Below are 22,320 nucleotides of genomic sequence, written 5' to 3'. Positions count from 1 at the left end.
CAAAATTATAACAGCTTTTCCTGTTAATATCTTGGAAAAATCAAAACATATTATGAACAAAAAAAAACTTAATTGGTATCTTAAAATGTCAAAAATGAAGTTCCGTGTATTCCAGAGTCAACCACCCGGCAAGGCTACTAGGAAAAACTCGCTAATATAAATCATCCAAAAGTTTTGGCAGCGTCCGTTTATAAATGCAGCCAAACCACATATCCCTTTTGTTGGTTTCGTTTTGTAATTACCTCATTTCTTTATATATGCAAAGAAATATGCACAAGCTTTGTTCAAATTGCGCATCATAGAGTAGTTTGACCTATTTTTCTTTATGTAATGAACTGTTATATTATAAACTTCACACACATATGCATTAAACACTCTAGATCTTTAGATGCGTTACAAGAGTAGAATATTCAGATTTTCATAGATTTTAACATCCCTCCTTCCTTTTAATTTTCTTTATTTTATTATGTTTAAATCTAATACTTTTATTACCTAAAAACAGAAAAAAAATCTTCTACTTTCTAACCAATATAGGCACATAAAAAGAAGGATACCTTCAACCCTCCATAATTTTATTATTTCCATACTTTTCGTATAATTTACCGTTAATCCACTTAACAAGATACTTTTAACAAGATACACAGGAATACCTTCCTGGGTTCAGATGGAGAGCATAAAAGTTGAAATTCCATTTTCAAGGATCTATTAATACTTATGCCCGTGCCACACCATAGTCACATTTATCGATAAAGAAAGCCTGAATGACAAGGCAATTTTCTTGATTTTAGCGTCACACTTGTATTTAAAAAGCAAAACATTAAAATTGCAAGAAATTATTTCAAAAAGTTTGCAACGACAGTAATTTGTGTCCAAGTGTTCTCTACCAATACCAAGTCTTCTTAACTTTTGTCAGATTCCACTCCCAGATAGAAAAACCCGTGTTCTGAGTTTCCATCTAATCTTGTTTTAAAGATTATGCCTTAAACCTTGAATCTGATTGGTCAGTCAAGAAATTTATGTTTGAAAGTTGAACAATGTTCGATTCGGGAAGTTACAAACGGCAAACGTAATTGGCGCTGTAGTTGTGCGTAATTTTGATTTTATCGACAAATGTGACTATAATGTGGGATGGGCATTAGACTCTTGTATATTCAAATATTTTGATTTATAAGCTTGCTTATCGGTGAACTACCTTATCCTCTCAGCTGTCTAATTTTGTGCAGATGTTCCTGATTTTTTCTATTACAAAGAAGTAAAAAAAGAAATAAGGTTGCAAGTAGCCGTTCTAAATAGTCTAGTTTTCATTTGTTTTTCTCAATTTCGTGTTTGGAATAGGGGTCAAGCTACACCATCAAAACTAGCTGCCTGTGTTAATAAATGCGAGAACTTCGTGCTGCCTGTTTTCTGTAGTTTATATTTCTACTGTATTTGCCACTGCGGTTCAAAAACTTGTGCAGAATTTTAAGGCTTTACATATAGAGTCCAAAGCCTTCTGCTATTGGTAAGTCACGTTTTCCAACAAACCTGATAACGACCCAATAGAGCTTGGCTACATTTTTATACCGTGAATGAAAGTTTTATTTTTTCTCTATTTAAAGCTATATACACAGTCACTGAAAGCTCTATAGTTGCTTAAGAAATTAAAAAAAAAAGATTTAAGATACGAGTACAAATCATGAAACCAACACAGAATTTTTACCCAATATCTTTGGGTGGAAGGTATCATTTCTACTTCACTGCAGCTTTAAATTGAAGCTTAATATATCTACTCAATATCTATTATTTTTCACCAAGAAATTACAGACCCCGTTCTCCTGAATCCTGGGAATTGGATTTCTAACGAATGTTATTTTGATGTGCTGAATAAGGATTCCCTTCCGGAACAGATAGGGCTTCTCTATATAAGTCCAGATATAAGATATAAGTCCAGGCCGTTCTTTAAAAGCATGTCTTTTGCAATTCTGCGAAGAAAAAAAAAAAAAAAAAAAAAAAAAAAAAACTCAGCTGCAATATTTAAAAAATATATAATATCTGTAATAAACTACAGAAGTAGACGCCAAATAAATTAAATCTACACCATGAATCGAGTGTGTAAATTACATCCCCCTCAGAAAAAATTTATTCTTCAATTTTCCTTTACAAGTTTGCCCAATTTTCATCAATCATCCTGAATTAGAAACAAATCTCTATTTAAAGAAAACTAGCAACTGTCCACAGGACATTCCTCCTGCACTACTAAAAACTTTATTCCTTATACTGTCTACCCTCCCTCCCCCGCCAACATATTTAATTTAATAGCCAGTTCAGGCCATTTCTTTAAATTAAAAAAGTAAAACTTTGTCACAACAATAACAAAGAAGGGTAGAATAATAAAGATTTCAGAAGTGTTAGACCTATTGCTTTTATTCCAACTTTCTCTAAGCTGTATGAAAAATTTTAAACGAATTGGCTAAAAGTAAAATTTATGCCCGTTGTACGGAGAGGTTCAAGAGTTCAGTAATATTAAAGGCAGGGAAAGTTGTCATTATTTAGCATGTCTCCTTGGCATGCTAGTAAAAATCCTGGTATACATAAAAATCCTGGCTTTAAACTTATTCTGTTGAATAAGACAATTTTCAGAAACATTTCGATCCGGTTGATTATAATCTGTTCATCGATAAACTTTTATAAATAAAATTCATGCTCATCAATTCCTTGTAAGAATTAATGCATCAAACCATTACCAACGTGTCACATGCCAAAATAGTTACTCAAACTTTCAACTAGTTTTGAGACTTTGAATAAGATAAATGCAAATGCATCCACATGTCTGTTCTAGATGTTACCAAGTAAAAATAATATAATTATTCTTTATAATAATATAAAAAGAATATAATTGATATTTTTAATGACATTCACTAAAAGGCTTCTTCAAGCAACACGAAAGCTAATCATATTAAATACTCGGTTCTCACTACTACTTTCCTGGATCCTGAAACTCCATCTTTGTAAACTCTAAATCCTCTATACAGGATATCCACCTTACCAGTCTCGCTAAACAAGCTAAATTCTCCCTCTCTTTATTTATGCTTCTGTTAAAACTTAGGTTCCCAGTAAATCCTATTGTCTGCATTAACATTAATTTTGTCCAATATTTATTAGAATATGCATATCCTACCGGTATTATGATTTACCTGAGGCAAATAAGCATAAAATCGCAGAACTTCAAAAGAGAGTTCCTTTAATTAACTTAAAAGCACAAAGCCTTTTCAAAAACGAAGCAATTAATTACCCTATAAGGCAATCGAGAAACCCATTGTATCAGCTTTGGTCAAGTTGACGTTACTAAACTAGTTACACTTTTGGCCGGCATTCTCAGCACTCAAAATATAAGCAAAATCGAACAACCTGACTCAATCAGCAAACAAAGGATACATTAGAATCAAAACCAGGAATTTATATATAATAGTATTTTTTTTATTTTTGTTCCAATAGATCGATCAATTTAATTCCGACGACCTCATTTAAGGATTAATTAAAATCAACTATTTTACCATTTAAGGACATTCCATCAAGCTTGGCATTCGTCTAACTTTGGAATCCACTTTTATGTCTGGTATCCTAATTCTTCTAGTTTGCAATACATACTTTAGTTGCAAGATAGTGTGATCTCTACATTTTCCGGTTGAAGTTTTTTTTCATGTTTTTATATAAAGAGAAAACCAGATAAATTAAGTGTCATAATTGAAATTAAAGAACTGTCTGAATAACATAAGTTCGAATTAACAGGGCAAGATATTCAAGGGGAATGAAAAAAAAACAATATGTCAAGGATTCCCAATTTCTTTAATTTCTCTTGTAATTGTTTGGAATACACAGGGAAAAAAAAACTTATAAAACTTACACTTCTAATATATGGTTGAAGGGTATCACTGCATTTAACAATCAATTCTTTTGCTAACAAATACGCATTCTTCCTCTGTGTCTTATGAGGCTCGACAATATTAGACAGGATAATATCTAACAACTCATTGGAAACAGAATCTGATTCAGTAATTAATGGGTGCAGAAGATCCAACATAAAAGACTTCACTTTCGCCGAATGTTCGTCACTGAAAAATGATAAAAGCAATCTGAGTATGATCCTAAGTAAATACACAACTTTGCTTTTAAAAATTTCCTTCTCTGTGAGCTGACACATAAAAGGTAAGATCCAGGTCCCCTACAGTCTCAATTCACTGTTTGAATGACTGTTTCTTTTCACTTGTGAATGAATTTTGATGGACCTGGTTGTTGTACAAAAGTGGCTCTAACGTCAACTAGTCAGTTGGCATGACAAAAATTCTATACATCCACAGTTTCTGAGAAAGTTCCACAGTGAGAAGTATATATATATATATATATATATATATATATATATATATATATATATATATATATATATATATATATATATATATATATATATATATATATATATATATATATATATATATATATATATATATATATATATATATATATATATATATATATACATATACGAGTATTTTAATTTGAAAGAAGTTTGTTTCTTCTTCAAAGCTGTTGTTTCCCACTATTACGAAGATAGGAATCCTTTCTTTCTAATGTGACCGAATTTTCAGTAAAAAATTCACGAACAACTGCCAATTTTCCTTTTTGTCAGCCAGGAATTTTTTAGAAATTGTCAGCCAGCATTCTCGAAAATAAATTATCCAGACTGATGTTACTCTTAAAATAGAAATAACTAAAGCATTCCTGTTACTCGCTTGTTTTCTTTTTCCCTTGAAAATACCAAACAAGAAGAAAGGTCTAAGTACAGAAAACCTCAATCATTCATCTGGATCTGTGGCATCCAATGATAGTGCGGACTAAAAAAAAAACTTGACTGACAATTTAAATCTGGTTTTAAATAAAATCCAGGGTTATCAAAGGTCATTATTCCGTCTAATTGGAAGGTTAAACAAGCTCAGATTTAAAAACTTCTGATACTGAATTATCCCTAAAAAGAGTGCATGATGAAATTGCATAGACTAATTCAAGAGTCGCTAAAGTAAAAACCTCAGAAGTGGATGTGCATAAAAATCTGGCACGTCTTAACACTTAAAACATTATTATTATTGTTATTATGGGTGGACTAACTAGACAGAGTCGAGGCTCCGACCAGAAAGATCATTTAAAACGTTAGTCCTAACTCCAAAATAGATAAAATAAGAAATTGTGTCATAAAAGTTGAAAGCAAAGAAAAAGAAAACCCAAAGTTTTGTTATGGGGTATTGCTTTGAAGTCACACAAAGATCCAAAGATTGTCTTTAAATTGTTGCCGACAGAAAGGCCTACCCCTTAATCGTGGATATACCATCATCAAAATATTTCTGGAAAAAAATTATTATTGTAAAATTACATTACAATCATTTTAAATCCTAAATTGTGCTATCCGAAAAAGTGCTAAAAATCTACAAAATAAGGATATTAGGGGAAATAAGAAAATATATATTAAAAATGGTGTTCATTGTCAGTGCGGGATGTCGGTGGGTTCGTGGGTGCCTCCTTACACCAAGCTCTACCTTAAGGTTCTGATAATTGGACTAGTAAATTTATAGTTCCTCGATGAGCTTGTAAGACGCCAAAAATTATCGATTTGACACCATCGTGAATATGATACCTCAGTCAATATTTGCGCAGTCATACCAAAAACGTGATTACCGAACGTGCAAGATTACTAAAAGTAGACTTGATAATGCTAGTAATTGTTTGCAACAGGATATTGTGGATTATATGCGTTAAGATGTAAGCCACTAGCGTAACCCCTATCTCTTTTTTTTTACCTGCGAGTGTGTGTATAGTCTTTCGTAGCATTATTGGCATCCTCTGAAAAAATTTATCTTGTCACAAAATTGGCCTTTCAATTTTTAAACTCTAGTTAAGCTATCTCTGTATTTATTTATGACTTTTGTACTCTCCTAATCTATTGTGTCGCTAAATTAGGCTTCAGAAAGGACAAAAAAATATCTGAATGTTTGACCAACATTATTGTTGCTTTGTTTAAACAGTTTTTTTAAACCTTTTGTTTAATATTTTTATTTATTTTATTCAATAGAGAAAGCCATAGGCTTGTCGCAATTTGTTTCCGTCTATATCCTCTTCCCGTTACTTTTCCTTTTCTTTTATGTGTCTTAGTTTTACGTCAGAGAGAGTGTAAGGTAAATCGCAAGCTCATTTGACTTTGGAAACAATATGTATCGTTAGCTTGGACCCCTCTTTTCCAGTAAATTTATTCCCTTTTAGTGTCTTAGCTTAGGAGCCGCCCGCCGCTACTGGAAACTAATCTCGTGATTTTGAAAATAAAATGTCCACTGCTAATATGAATAATAATTTGAATCATATTCTTTGTATGATTTCTGTAATATTATTACAGTACTATAATACTATAAAGTACTGAGTCAAAGCGTCAGTATATTTTTCGTTTATATTGTCAGCAGGGCCGTATCCGTTTTTTTTGGGGGGGGGGGGGGGCAAACCCACCCACCCCCACCCACCCCCACCCCCCAGCCACCCTGGATAAGACCTTGATTGTCAGCCTTTAGGATCAGCACAGTTATATAACTAAGCCGTGTGCTGCAATTACTAAGGTTTATGCGATAGGACTTAGAGAAAGGTAGTTGAATTATACGTTAGATACCTTTTTTGGACATGGTTGTTTTTAATTTTATAAGAAAAATTGTAATAGTGGACGGTGTGGTCAGGTCTTCAAACTAGGGTACGAAATGATCTTAGTGTATAAGTCGAAACCGTGTTTGCAAGAACCAATGATGGAGAATTAACTAGATGGACTGACAGTGCTGATTGTAACAATGTGTGGCTTAAGATCTTGACTTGAATACACAGGATGAACAAAGTCGGCGTTAATTTTGCAATTTCATATTCTCTTTTAAATTGCGCCCTTCCATTAACATTCACTGTTGACTTAAAGAAAGTTTAGCGACTTTGATTCACAATATCGTTGTGAATTTTAGCTACGTTGTGTCATTTGGGATTCCAACTGACAATCTTGATCATTTTCATGTTTTGATGATGTTTGAAATTCTGTGTTCGTCAAGCAAACACCTAAATAACAATCCGAATGCTAAATTTCTAGATAACTTTGGCATTAGCATGAGCAAAGCAGATTAGTTTTTTTCTTAACCATTTTCGGATAAAATGAGCCAGCGGTAGGCTAAGATGGGCTATCTTCTGTGTAAGGAATGTTTTAGAAGTACGTCTAAAGCGAAAAAGAGGGATAATCATCATAAGCCCTTGTTGACAGGAAATTTGATAAATCCCGTAAATAAGTTGCATAAACTTTGCAAAGTATTCATTATATGTGAGAATTATATTGATAAGAGTTAACAAGAACTTAAAATCGTGCCTCCAATTAAGTAGGGAAATAAACAGATTTAAGCAGCTTAAGACCAATTTCTCTTTTACTACAGTTTTGTGTAAAATGATTTTTGTGTAAGTGATTTTCTGTAAAGACGTTATTTTCAAGAGTAGAGATCTTTTTGAATTAAAAGTAGCTTTCTTTTCTTTCATTTTTATAACCAGTTAGGCTACAGGACATGGAATAGAGATATTTTAAAGACAAGCTAACTATTGCCTAATTTCTTGTTGCTCTGTTTGGTTATCTACGATTGTTTCTTATTTCAAGCCTTTGTGCGTTTTGCAGGATCCTGCTATACGATGTGCTGGAAAACCTAAATTTCTAATCATATACTAGGAGTTAAACCCCGTCATGTAAACCAATTAAGATATCGGCAAGGTCTAATTTTTCTAGTTGCCTTTTGCTTCCCTATATTTGGGATTCACTTCCAAAATATTTGGTTTTGGAGAAAACCATTGACTAAATATTTATGACTTTTTCTTTCTTTCTCTTTCTGAGAAGGTGTTGATTTTCTCTTGTGGCATCAGCTTTTTTCTGTTTAGTTCTCATTAAGGAGTCCATGTTTTGCATATTACGTGCTTTTCTGCTTTTCAAATAAAGGTTTCTGTAAAAAAAAAAAGTTACAAGTAGTCTTTTTTTTACCAAGACCAATGCATAAAAATATATATATACATTCCCATTGAAATCTCCAAATATGTGAGCGTTTTCCTCCAAAAAATGTTCCAAATTTACCTTTGATAAAATAATTCTGGTAGCTTCAGACTTTCAAGTAACATAAATCTCAGCTTCAGAAGCTGTCCGAAAGGCGCCACCATCTGACGATGGGTCTTGGAAAAAAAATGCCTAAACTTTGATGCCTATTGAAACATTTTGCCAGATGTTCCAGAACCACAAACAAGTCGGCCAAAAACACGTAGAGAAGTCCTTACTTAATAATGTCAATTCCTTTGTCCTCCAACCCGAAAGGCATCAAAACGGCATCTATCTTGCCTTGTTTCGTATTTTGTGAAGCACTACAATGATGAACTTCTTGAAAATGCCGTTGGAAGTATCGATAATTCATTTTTATATTTATCCATTTTACTGCGTGTTATATTTTCTTGTCGTGCGACGTCCGCGAAAGTTAAAATTAAATTATATTTCTTACAAAATGTACCACTAAACTTGGTAAACAGAGAAGAAGTCAAATATAAAACACTCTACATGGACACAACTCAGAAATTAAATAGTAGGACTTACTTGACAATTTTGAAGACAAGAGCGGCAAGGGCACAAAAAATCTCCTGTGAATCTTCAAGGTCAAAGCACATGTTAAAGGACTTAACGTAAGCAAGGTTTTCAAGCAAATAAAAATATCGCTTAAAAGCTGGATCCTTGGGGTCACGCAGTCCATTCAGTTGACGTATGAGAAACATAAAAATGGCCTGAAAGTAAAAAACAAGAAGAATTATGAATATTAATGTATTGATCATACTGACATTTTCATAGAGGATGGGACAAACTCATTTAGGTTAAGGAATTTCTCAAACTTAATTCTTCAAAAGACAATTTATTTGAAAAAAAACTAAGCAACGGGAATATAAATTTTGAGAAAGAAATTACATAGAATACTCATAGACGCGGCTTTTATAGTTCCAATAACAACAAAAAAGTAGGAAGGTTCTTTGAGCACCAAAAAACGAATTGGTCATTTATTTTTTCTTCCACCCTCATTCCTTGTTTTCACTCTTTTTCAAAAATAAATTTGTCAATTATTAGCACCCTTGTCACATTGTATCCCCCCAATATTTTGCTAATTTGTGCCCTTGTCACATTGCCCCCCCCCCTAGATTTTCCTCTAAATCCGCCCATGGGATTGCTTGCCCTTTTTTAGAGTGGTAACGAAAAAAATGGTTATTACATCCAAAACACGTTCCTATATAAAATGACTTTCAACAGAAGAAATAAGTGCAAATAAAACCAATGATGCTAATTCAACATACGACATAACATATTGATGTTATACCCGGAAATCATTTTGGAAATATTTAGATATAACAAAAAAACTGAGTTATGCCAAAACTAATTTAGCATACATTATTTTTTGACACTTAAGCAGGTGATCGCCAACAGTCATAAAGAAATCATGAATTAGCAATAACTCATAAATTTGCTTAATTAATGACCTCTAAAACATATATATTTTCCAGAAGTCTTACTTTTCTCTGAGCGAAATTGATTAGAGAACAAAACAAGTATGAGCGCCTGAATTGCGCAAAGCATTGTACAGAACAAAAAACTTCAAACTTTCTGTACTTTTTTGAAAATACTCATTTTCATATATTATTAAAGAGGAGAAATTCCAAAGAATTTGAGCCATTTTATCTGTTGATAAGTGTATTTTTGTCGCAACTGGGCGTGTACTTGATATAAACAAGATCTAAATTGAAACAATAAGCGCGTTCATTCGTAATGAGATAATTATTTAGAATCAGGAAATCGTAGATCTATCAAGAATTGGACTCGGCACAAGGATATTCAGAATTTTCCCGATCCTTAAATGATTCCATCGTCAAACCTTATTTTCGAGAGAAAACAGTTTAAATATGTTGGTCAAATTGTAACATTTTGACTTTTGCGAGTCTGTGATCCTAATTTTCCAATTTCTATGGATTACTACTTTTTTATTGATACTTTGTGCTAAAATGTTTCAGCCATATCTAAATTTGGGCAATTTTACGCATTCTTGAAACATAATGTCTTTGTATTTTCAAAAACAAGTTCAGTGTTTACTCTGTTATGTCAAACGGAATTCACAATTGATAAGTTCTTTTGGGAGGGAAAATTGATTAATTTTTGAGGATACAAGTATTCCTGACAAGGTAACTCTTTTGACCAGGTTCAAAAAGTTATTTTTTAGAACTTCTCTGAAATTACGAACAAGCTTAACTTTTTTCTAAAATATAAGTTAATTAAAGTTCTCCTACACTGCACATATTTTATGTTCACAAATAATCACCGAAATCAAATTGACGAAACAAGAGACTGAATCCGCCCAATTAACCTAGCTTGCATGAATTTTCTCTTTAAGACCATGATCAGATATAATATGTTGAGGGTAATCCCATACCAAAATTTTTAGGGCATTTTCAATAGCTAGGAAAACGGTGATATAAGCTGTTCCCACAACTAAAAAAATCATTTCCTAGTTAACAGAAACTATGTACTTATTTCCTCTTACGCTAAGCCTTTTCTGTGCAGCCCCTAGCAAAATATCGAATTAGAATCTTTGATTATTTTTTTCAAATCAAACTACCCCTTGACAATATACACTTGCTAAAAAGTTACGAATTCCTCTAATGGCAAATTGCCTTTAAGTCTATTTTGCCAAGTTATATCTTCCAAAACTTAAGTAAAAGTTACGCTAACAATTTTTTTGTGAGTAGGAGGGGGAAAGTTATTCATTTGAAACAGAAATACTGATTCAAGATTTAGTAGTTTTTAAAATATCTAAAATTATCATTGCACCCTCAAATCTCCTGCAACCATAGTTGGGGGGTTTACTGATGCGCACCTCCACTTCAAAATTTAAATGAAAATTCTAAAGAAGAATGCAAAGTGCAAAACTCTCCATAGAGGCTGAGGGGTTCCAATTCCCTCCATTCAAGGATACCATTTGCTCATTCTAAACCTTGATCTTACTTTTTGAGTAAAGTTTACTCTACTTCTCAAATTACCGTTAGGTATGTAACACACTAGAGTTCTTTGACTCTGGAATTATCATTTGGAAAAACAACAAGGAGTGTTATATAGTGAATTTCCTCTGAACGATGGATAACTCCCAGATCTGAAAATTAAGCATTTTATCAATTTACATTTTATTTTCTATAAACGAAATTACAACGTAATTACCTCTAGTTAAACAATAAAAAAAAAAAAAGTAATGATGGAATAAGGGAATAAAATCCATTAGTGTAGAGACTGAAATATGCGAAAAGGAATTTATTTTGTGTTAGGGTCAAATTTGAAAAAAAAAACCAACCAGAAAAAGGACTATACAAAAGCACAGAGCATATAGGTTGTTACATGACAAGAGCTAGTATGGTAGAACTTGACTCATCTCCACAGTTTCCATACATATAATCTTGTCGACACAATATATTAAAAGCATAACACAATATAAAACTTCCCAAGAACAGGAGTCCAGACTGCGAGGCAGAATCGGAATCGGGAATATGCCGGCATCGTCTCCTCACTAGCATTTATCCCGATTTCAACCAATCGAGGAAGCTATTTAATAAAATTGAATTTTTTGCCACTTGATTATTCGACTGCATTAGTAAAAATGATTATTTAAATCTATTATTATGAAAAGCTTGGTTTTTTAAGTTCCTATAAAAAACAAATCAATACTATATAATCTCAACTTGTTGTGAACTCCCAAAAAGCAGCAGTATTCTTAATTTTCCTCCCAAAGCAGCTCTTGCCAAAGGAGTAAGAATTTTCAACTAATGAAATTTATCGAAAATATACAAAATTATTCTTTTTAAGGAGAGGTAATTATCTGCACATTTATAATATGTATTATTCTCAAGTGCTCAAGAGCGAGTACTCACTTCCTTCAACAAATATTTTTCTCCATTCAAAAGATTTTTTGAATGTTCTGCTCTGGGGTTAGTTTGTAAATGACATTATCTCTGTGTGGGAACATGGAGTAACGTCACTTGATACCTTTTTGAGGCATCTTAATACGTTTGACTCTCATCTTCAGTTCACCTTATAAACTACCTTTCCAAAAGTTTTAATTCTCAAATAGCCTCTCAGCCTTGAGTTTTCGAGCTATTTAAAGCCTACACGTATCGATAGGTATTTACATGTCTTTTCCAACTACCTTCCTTGTGTAAAGAGAGGAGTGGCTATATCCTTAGTTGATCCAAGAGATGAAAATATGCTCTGAAGGGCACATGGTCCCAGAATTAAACTATCTCAAGGACATTTTATTTCGCAATAGATATCCCATTAATTTACTGGAATCTATTACAGAAAAACAAGTTGAGAAAGGCAAAAAAGGATGCACCAACACCTTCAACCTCAATTGAGAGCATCTTATTAATGAAAAATAAGAAAAAATTCAAAATTTTACTCTATATTTCAAAATTGAGCGATAAACTAGGAAGAAGTTTTTTTTTTAATGAAAGTAAGGAGCGACATTAAAACTTAAAACGAACATAAATTATTCCGTATATGAAAGGGGCTGTCCCCTCCTCAACGCCTCGCTCTTTACGCTAAAGTTTGACTCTGTCTGACAACTTTATTTTTTAAAACAATCCATTAGAGTAGAGACTGAAATATGCGAAAAGGAATTTATTTTGTGTTAGGGTCAAATTTGAAAAAAAAAACAACCAGAAGAGGATGCTCGCATATTCAGATAGCATAATATAGCGTAAAGAGTGAGGTGTTGAGGAGAGGACAGTCCCTTTCATATACAGAATAATTTCTGTTTGTTTTAAGTTTTAATGTCGCTCCTTACTTTCAGTTTAAAAAACATGTTTGTTTTTTCATTTAATTTCTGAACGCTTTTGAATTAATGCAGGTTTTGATTTTGGCACACCGTACATGAACAATTAAAGCGAAATTTGTATATTAATTTTCCTTTTTTGGTTAAATGGCTTTCTCGAGAGTTGTTTAATTTTATCTACGAACGCTTTTATTAGTAATAAATATATGTAACTTACGAATTAACTTACGTAACGAACTTCTATATTCGTATATTTTATTACGTATATTAGAGAGTTGGCCCCTAGTCAATACCTCGCTTTTTACGCTAAAGTTCAAATTTTATTCAAATTCTGTAAAAATTACCCCTTGATCACACAGGTCCTTAATTAGAATAAATAGCTATTATGAAAGTACAAAAAAAACTTTAGCGTAAAGAGCGAGGTATTGACTAGAGCGCAAACCCAATCATATACGTAATAATTTCTGTTCGTTTTAAGTTTTGAAGAGCTCCTTAATTTCATTTGATAAACTTATTTTTTTTACTTAATTTCTGTTCTTTTTTAAATAATGCTGGGAAATCCGGTGCCCCCTTCCCAGCAATGTCCCTTCCCCCATGAAAACTCCCTCCATGGAAAGATCCTCCCAAGTAACCCCAAACCCACCCACCCACCCCCCACTACCAGAAAAAATCCCCCTAAAAATGTCTGTATACTTCCCAATAACTAATACTATATGTAAACATTATAAGCAAAGTTCATAACTTGCAGCCCTTCCCCTGGGGACTGTGGGGGATTAATCATACTCAAAGACATAGTTATTATATCTTTCGACCATTCTGAACAAAATGGCTATCGGAAATTTTGATCAGGTAACTTTGGGAAAAAATGAGCATGGGAGGGGGCCTAGTTGCCCTCCATTTTTTTGTCACTTAAAACGGGCACTAGAACTTTTAATTTCCGTTCGTGAGCCCTCCCACGATATTCTAGGACCACTGGGTCGATATAATCACCCCTGGGGAAAAGAAAAAACAAATAAACACGCATCCGTGAACCTTCTTCAGGCAAAAAATACAAAATTACACATTTTTGCAGATAGGAGCTTGAAATCTCTACTGATGGGTTCTGATACGCTGATCTGATGGTGTGATTTTCATTAAGGTTATACGACTTTTAGGGGGTGTTTCCTCCTTTTTTCGAAAATAAGGCAAATTTTCTCTGGTGCGTAGCTTTTGATGGGTAACTACTGATGGGTTCTGATACGCTGATCTGATGGTGTGATTTTCATTAAACTTCTATGACTTTTAAAGGGTGTTTCCTCCTTTTTTCGAAAATAAGGCAAATTTTCTCAGGAACTTAACTTATGAGGGGTAGGTCTAAACCTGATGATGGGTAAGACTAAACCTGTATATTTGAAATCAGCAAAAAAATCTAATTCTTTTGATGCATCTATTGGTATCAAAATCATTAATAGTCGAAAGTGATTGGAGGGCAACTGACCTCCCTCTCACGCCCACCATTTCCCCAAATACTTCCAATCAAAATTTTGAGATAGCCATTTTGTTCAACGTAGTTGAAAGTTCTGGAAATTATGTCCCTGAGGATAACAAACCCCTTGAACCCCTCGGGGCAAGGGTTGTAAGTTATGGCCTGGGGGCATATAAGGTTTTTATTGAAAGCGTTGTCGTAGAAATTTCAAAAAGAGCTAATTCAATTGGACATTGAAAGGGCTACTGCCCTTTTTAGTAGTCAAAAGTGATTGGAGGGTAACTAACCCCCCTCTGACGCCCACCATTTCCCCAAACACATCCAATCAAAATTTTGAGATAGCCATTTTGTTCAACGTTGTTGAAAGTTCTGGAAATTAGGTATTTGAGGATGACACCCCCCCCCCCTCACAGCCCTCAGGGTAAGGCTTGTAAGTTATGCCCTGGGGGCATATAAGGTTTTTTATAGAAAGGGTTGTCGTAGAAAGTTCAAAAAAGGGTTCATTTGATTGGAAATTGAAAGGGCTAGTGCCCTTTTTAATAGTAGAAAGTGATTGGGGGGCAACTAGCCCCCCCCCCCACTCAAGCCCACCATTTACCAAAACACATCCAATCAAAATTTTGAGATAGCCATTTTTTCAACGTAGTTGAAAGTTCTAGAAATTAGGTCTTTGAGGATGACCCCCCCCCCCCCCGCCCTCTAGTCACTTTTGACTATTAAATAGGGCATTAGCCCTCTCAATTTTCAATCAAACGTGCCCTTTTTAAAGTTTTTACGACGCTTTCTATAAAAACGTGATATGCCCCCCCCCCCCCAGGCATAACTTACAAACCTTAGCCCCGAGGGCTGTGAGGAGGGGGGGGTGTCATACTAAAAAAAAGATAATTTCCGGACCCTTCAACTACGTTTAACAAAATGGCTATATTAACATCTTGATCGGAAGCGTTTGGGGAAATGATGGGCGTGGGGGGCGGGCTTTATCGCTTTTGACTATTTATAAGGACAAAAGCCCTCTCAATTCCCGATTGAATGAACCCTTTTTGAAATTTCTACGACAAAGCTTTCAATAAAACCGTATATGCCCCCAGGGCATAACTTACAACCTTTGCCCTAGGGGCTGTGGGGGGGTTATCATCCTCAAAGACCTAATTTCCAGAACTTTCAACTACGTTGAAAAAAACTATCTCAAAATTTTCACTGGATGTGTTTGGGGAAATGGTGGGCGTGAGAGGGGGATTAATTGCCCTCAATAGCTTTCGACTATTAAAAAGGGCACTAGCCCTTTCAATTTCCAATCAAATGGCCGTTTTTTTTAAGTTTATACGACAACGCTTTAGATAAAAACCTTGTATTCCCAAGGACATAACTTACAACCCGGACCCTGAGGGCTGTGGGGGGGGGGTGTCATCCTCAAAGACCTAATTTCTAGTACTTTCAACTACGTTGATGAAATGGCTATGTCAAAATTTTGATTGGATGTGTTTTGGGAAATGGTGGGCTTGAGAGGGGGGTTAGTTGCCCCCCAAATACTTTCTAATATTAAAAAGGGCACTAGCCCTTTCAATTTCCAATCGAATGAGCCCTTTTTGAACTTTCTACGACAACCCTTTCTATACGAAAAAACTTATATGCCCCCAGGGTATAACTTACAACCCTTACCCTGAGGGCTGTGGGGGGGAGGGGTTGGAAGACCTAATTTCCAGAAATTTCAACTAAATTGAACAAAATAGCTATCTCAAAATTTTTATCGTATGTGTTAGTGGAAATGGTGGGCGTGAGAGGGGGGTTATTTGCCCTCCAATCACTTTCGACTATTAAAAAGGGCAGTAGCCGTTAAAATTTTCAATTGAATGAGCCCTTTTTGAAATTTCTACGACAACACATTCAATAAAAACCTTATAGGCCCCCAGGGTATAACTTACAACCCTTGCCCTGAGGGCTGTGAGGGGGTTATCCTCCTCAAAGACCTAATTTGCAGAATTTTCAACTACGTTGAACAAAATGGCTATGGCTATCTTAAAATCTTGATTGCAGGTGTTTGGGAAAATGATGGGCGTGAGAGGGGGGTTAGTTGCCCTCCAACCACTTTCAAGTATTAAAAAGGGCACTAGCCATTTCAATTTCCAATCGATTGAGTCCTTTTTGAAGTTTCTACGACAACGCTTTCTATAAAAACCTTATACGCCCCAGGGCATAACCCTTGCCAAGGGTTGTGGGGGTTGTCATCCTCAAAGACCTAATTTCCAGAACTTTCAACTACGTTGAACAAAATGGCTACCTCAAAATTTTTATTGGATGTGTTTGGGGAAAAGGTGGGCGTGAGAGGGGGGTTAGCTGCCCTCCAATCAAGTTCGACTATTAAAAAAGGCACTAGCCCTTTCAATTTCCAATCGAATGACCCCTTTTCGAAGTTTCTACGACAACGCCTTCGATACGAAGTGCCCTGGTCTAAAGAAACAAACAAACAAACCAAAAAATAATAAATAATACATTGTGCCAAAATCGTTCTTTACTTAGGCAGCGCAAAGCACTGCCTATGATTATGAGAAAGTGTTTCATTCCGCTGATAGAAGAGCTTTAGCGAAGGTTTTATCCTTGAATGGTATACCAGACAAACACACTAAAGTGATTAGTGGAATGTATGAGAATGAAATTGCTGCGATTAAGGTAGTAAATGACGTTAGCAGCTGGTTTCGTATTAAATCAGGAGTTAAACAGGGTTGCTTTCTATCCGCGTTTATATGGATCATTTTGACGGACTTTGTCTTGAGGAACACAGTAAAAGCAATGGGAGAACACGGAATCAAATGGAAAAGTAAACCTCTCCAGGATTTAGATTATCCTGATGATTTAAGTATCCTAGATGAAGGTGTTTGCAAAATTAATGAACTTGAGACTAAGTCGCTATGGCTAAGAATAAGTGAAGATGAAAATTTGATGTTGGGCCACGAGAACATCGATCAAGTGGACAGCTTAACTTACCTAGGTATTATTATTAGTAAAGACGGTGGGTGCAGCGAAGATGCTAGAAGTAGAATAGGCCAAGGCCCATGGTTTTTTTCACAGTTAAAAAAAAGTTTGAAAGAATAGAAAGATATGTCTAACAAGCAAGATTAAAATATTGGAGGCTACAGTGATGACAGTGGTGAGGTATGGCTCTGAAACATGGGCGCTCAGAAAAACTGAGGAAGATTTGTTAGATGTTTTCCAGAGAAAAAGCCTACGGATTGTTTTGGGTACCTGACTGACTGATCATATCTCAAACAGCAGGAAGTACGAAAAGTGTGGTTCAATCCCGCTCTCTAGGGATATAATGAGAGAAAGGTTGAGATGGCTAGGGCATGTTCTGCGGATGATGGATGACAGATTGTCAAAGATTGTCCTTTTTGGCCAACCGTCTAGGGCTAAACGTAAAGCAGGTCATTCCCAATTGGGGTGGAGGATGTCTTAAGGGAAGATTTAATGGAAATGGGAGCTTCCTGGGAGAGTGTAGAGGGAGACGTTGAATAGATTGGGATGGAGAAGGACCGTGTGTTGGCCTCAGGCGGCTTGGCTCTGCAGCGAGTTGTTAATAGTAGAAATAGTAGATTAGGGTTCAAAAAGGCTTTACGCAAAATGACTTCCCAGGCTTGAATAGCCATTCAATGTTATTGGCTTTTATATAGTTTGCCTTTTACCGTTGTTCAGAGAAGACCTATTTCAGTTGTTTTTTGTTCTTTAAGGTTCGTTTTGTTTTTATTTTCACTTTAGGATCTTTTATCTGTAAACTGTTTACTCCTTATTCACTTTTGTGCACTAAAGATGGTCGAGCGGAGGTCTCGACCAAAATATCTGCACATTTATCCTTCCTTTTTTCAGTGGCTGGAAATCTCCCGTTTTTTTTCTTCACAACTTGCTTTGTTTTAACAGTGCAAAAGCTCTTTACTTGCAAAAATTTGTTACATTTATGAAGCTCAATTGCATATAATTCATTGGCTCTGCGTCCAGTTACTGTACCGCTCGAAAGCTCTTGGTAAATCATCAGTTTTATTTGAAACTTTCGCTAATTCAAACTTTATCCCAAAGTTGTATCACCAGGAACTTACCTTGATATGATCTGGATCAATATAAGGTGCTTCAGGTGCATATATTCTAAGAACGTCAGCAATACAGCAAGCAATAAGTAACTGAACATCCCTTGAATCATGGTTCATAAAAGCATCTTGAGCCAGGTGCATTGCAAGTGGTGTGAACTTTCGAAGGCTTCCATCATCTTGACCCATTGTTTGGAGGATGTGTGCCAGTGTCTATTAATAAATATTTAGTTCTGGAAGTGCTGCTGAATTATAATCGCAGGTTGTGCTTATTAAAATTATAATTGCAGCCAAAGAACTATTATGGTTAAATACCTAGGAGGCAAGGATCCAAAGACTTCTAATGGTGGGCAGGGATTATATTTCAAAAGAATGCAATAATAAACCAAATTTTGTATTTAATTACATTGATCTTATCCATCTCAAGAGACATTTCTCTACCCATCATTCATTCAGATGTTTAATTAGATATTTTGTACTAAATAGATGGATCTTAAAAATCGTTTGAGCGGTATCCGTTCTTTACCCCAAATAACATTGACTATTATAACATACAAAACCAACAAAATTTTAAGTCATTACTCTGCATTTCAAACAACAGCTTTCTTTAATGAAAATCTACAAAGCCAACCTTGGTTCAACCACGCTTACTTTGACCAAATATATACTTCCAATGATCTGAATTGCATTTTAATGCTACTAATATATTAAGTTTCCATATAATGTGCAATCGTTTAGTTTCGCTGATTTATCTTCTATACTCACATATCATAAATTCATAAACATAAATCCACGGTTTATGGCATTTTTTTTAACAATAGAATAGGCAATAAAAGGCAATAAAAATTTAATATATTATATATTGAAAAAACCTGAAGCTATAAGTAACCCTAACATTATCGATATTATTGCCGATTATTCAGATTGATGTAATGAATGTTTACTTCTATATTTCCAATTAGAAAGTTTTTCTGCATATTTTTACGGTTAGTATTCATCATCCACACGAAAAAGATTATTTTTGCAATTTGACATTGACAATAGCATGGCAATAGTTCGGTTTCTATCTTGGAACATCAACAGCTCATCTATAGATAAAAATCCTGTGCTAAATTAGTTCCATGTGCATCATATAGTGATCTGCTTACAAGAAATCCTGACCCTCACCAGTATAATGAACAGAAGCCAATTTGAAACTTTCTAGCCTCTTCAAAGCCAGTGATGATTTTTTGGCTGTTTGAATTGAAGGTTTTATTTTTATCAATGTATAATCGCCACCTGGTTATTGTAATGATGAATCACAGTATTATTTTCCTGTGTCATGTAAGAAATTAGGTTCGAGTCTACGAGAAAAAGTTAAACGTTTCAGAGTGCTGTGTGTAGTAGCTGGTGATTGTTGCGTAACAGAAGTGAATTCTCAAGAATCTTCGCGAACGAATTTTACCAAGAGCATATATGGTGATTCGTTAAGGTTTCCTTGAACCCCCCTACATTTACACATCATAACAAACATTTAATATGGATTCCATGGTGCTGCCTGTGTCCTCCAGGTCTGGACAAGCTAATGTTCTAAATTATTACTAGCTATTTGATCAATTTTCCACTGCTTCTCCCGTTAGGCACTTCTCCCACAGGCTTTCAATGTATCCTTTTGAGATGTCTGGGACAAGGAATGGGAATAGGCTACTCACTTTCAAACAGTGTTTTCGTCTCCATCCCCAATCTTCAATATAAAAAATCGGATACATTTTAGCTTCTCCACAGACAATTTACTATGGGTCAACTCAAGCATTAAAAAATGATCAATTATTTATAATGTAAGCCTCCAGTACTGTTGATTATGTGGGGGCTATGCGCATAAAGAATGGTAGTTCTCTTTTGAGTCAACATCTTATACTGCAGATGCAGGTGATATCACACTGCACACAGTGCCTTCAACTTTCTGTATTGGTGACCTTACTTGGTGACCTGTGTGACCTTAAATCTAACTATCTGTTAATGGTTTGTTTTTTGGATGACATCCTGAATTCCAGTCATATCCTTCTCAACTGAAAAGAATTGTAACAGCACTCAGGAGCTCGATAATTCAACCTGGTGCTGGCATAGTGTATTTGGGTCCTTCCTATTGGGTCCTATTTGAATCACACAGGGTTTCTAATAATCAAGCATCTTCAATAAAACCAAAGTTTGGCATCTTATGCCTCCATTGTCACTTTCAAATTCTACATCAATTGTTAATTACTAGCTCGCTTTATATTGCAGTAGCCCTCCCCCATATCCTGGTAATTGCACCAATCTGCGGACTGTTTATAGAATTAGACCAAGTCGAAAATCTGTTTGCTCATTTTCCCTCTCAGAAAATGTTTCCTAGGGTTACAAACCTGGCACAGAAATAAAATTATAATTCAAAAAAACAAAAGTATAGACCCTGAACTAGCTATCTCTCTGTTTATTGTAAAACACAAAAAAAAGAAGCTAGTCACATATTAGGCATACTTCTAGTTTAGCAGTTTGGTTTGTTCGCTTTGAGTTTATATTGTGTTGTTGTTCACGCTGTAGCCTATACTTTGTTTCTATCATCGTTTTTTACCTTTTGTTTATCTTTTTACATGACAGGTTTTTCAGTAAATAATAAACATTAGTCCTAATTCAGACCAAAAGGAGTGAATATCAGCACTCATCAGGTTGATTCTACAACCAGCATAATAAGTTATAGCATTAGCAAACTTTTCTAAGAATCACTCCTGAACTCAGTAAACATTTGACTGGACATCTCTAGCATGGAGTTTTGAAACTTTAAAATGTAAGATATTCTTATGTATTGAATTAAAAGTGCAACAGTGAAATTAACACTTCTTTGTCTAATGTATTGGGAGTTAAGTTGGCCCTGAGTAAACCTGAATAAGAAAACTATTTTTTCCATTTAAGTGAAGAACAACTCATAATGTTTAATGGACAAAATTACGCATATAAATTTGAAAATTAAAATAAGAAGCACAGCCAAATAATTTTGCTTTTATTTCAGGTATTGATTTGTAGAGATAGAACAAGTTTAGTCCTTTCTTCAAACTTGAGAGAGAAACAATACACAAAACAAATTACGATTCTAAACGATGATTCTAAGCATACAAATTAAATAAGAAGTAGCTGAATTACCAGCTATAACGCTAAAAACTCCATGATTAGAGGCATTAGGAGACTAGAAATTATCACAAACCTTAAGACGTCTTATCAATTCATCAGTATTCATATCATCTTCAACAGGCTTACACCCAGTTGGGTAAACCAATGCATCATCCTTGCCCATTCCCAATCAAAAGTCAACAGCAATTATGAATCTGAAAAAACAAAAGGTAAAAGCATATATAAACATACATCTATATATATATATATATATATATATATATATATATATATATATATATATATATATATATATATATATATATATATATATATATATATATATATATATATATATATATATATATATATATATATATATAAATATATATATATATATATATATATATATATATATATATATATATATACATATATATATATATATATATATATACATATATATATATATACATATATATACATATATATATATATATATATATATATATATATATATATATATATATATATATATATATAGATTATCTTTATATGTGAGTAATAATTGTGTATGTATATATTTATTCTATTTCTCGACAATAGCTCTATATTTTTTCGGGATAAGTTGAGTCTAGGGATATTTTCGCATAAAAAACGATCTAGATAGGTCAGAAATCTGAGAAAAATCGTAAAGAGCCTGAATTTTGGTTCATGCATAGCATAAATAAGATTGTTGAGT

The 22,320-nt window shown here is 34.2% G+C and overlaps 1 protein-coding gene across 3 annotated transcripts in view; it reads right to left on the bottom strand.

Moving 5' to 3' along the window:
- The window catches only part of pds5 (cohesin associated factor B pds5), a 129,064-nt gene that overhangs the window by 60,058 nt on the left and 46,686 nt on the right, over nt 1-22,320 (bottom strand). For all 3 annotated transcript variants that reach the window (XM_089101190.1, XM_089101195.1, XM_089101198.1), the window contains exons 2-5: nt 21,673-21,793; nt 18,468-18,668; nt 8,660-8,844; nt 3,884-4,091 (exon numbers count right to left, since the gene is read on the bottom strand). In XM_089101190.1, coding sequence (XP_088957316.1) covers nt 3,884-4,091; nt 8,660-8,844; nt 18,468-18,668; nt 21,673-21,762 — 684 coding nt within the window. In that variant the 5' untranslated portion in view covers nt 21,763-21,793. The remainder of the gene's footprint in view (nt 1-3,883; nt 4,092-8,659; nt 8,845-18,467; nt 18,669-21,672; nt 21,794-22,320) is intronic.

The sequence above is a fragment of the Artemia sp. Qi Xiang Cuo genome, chromosome 2 (genome assembly GCF_049724085.1).
Source record: "Artemia sp. Qi Xiang Cuo chromosome 2, ASM4972408v1, whole genome shotgun sequence".
NCBI classification, from domain to species: domain Eukaryota; kingdom Metazoa; phylum Arthropoda; class Branchiopoda; order Anostraca; family Artemiidae; genus Artemia; species Artemia sp. Qi Xiang Cuo.
Note: the sequence above shows the minus strand (reverse complement) of the source record. Positions and strands in the feature narration are given on the sequence as shown.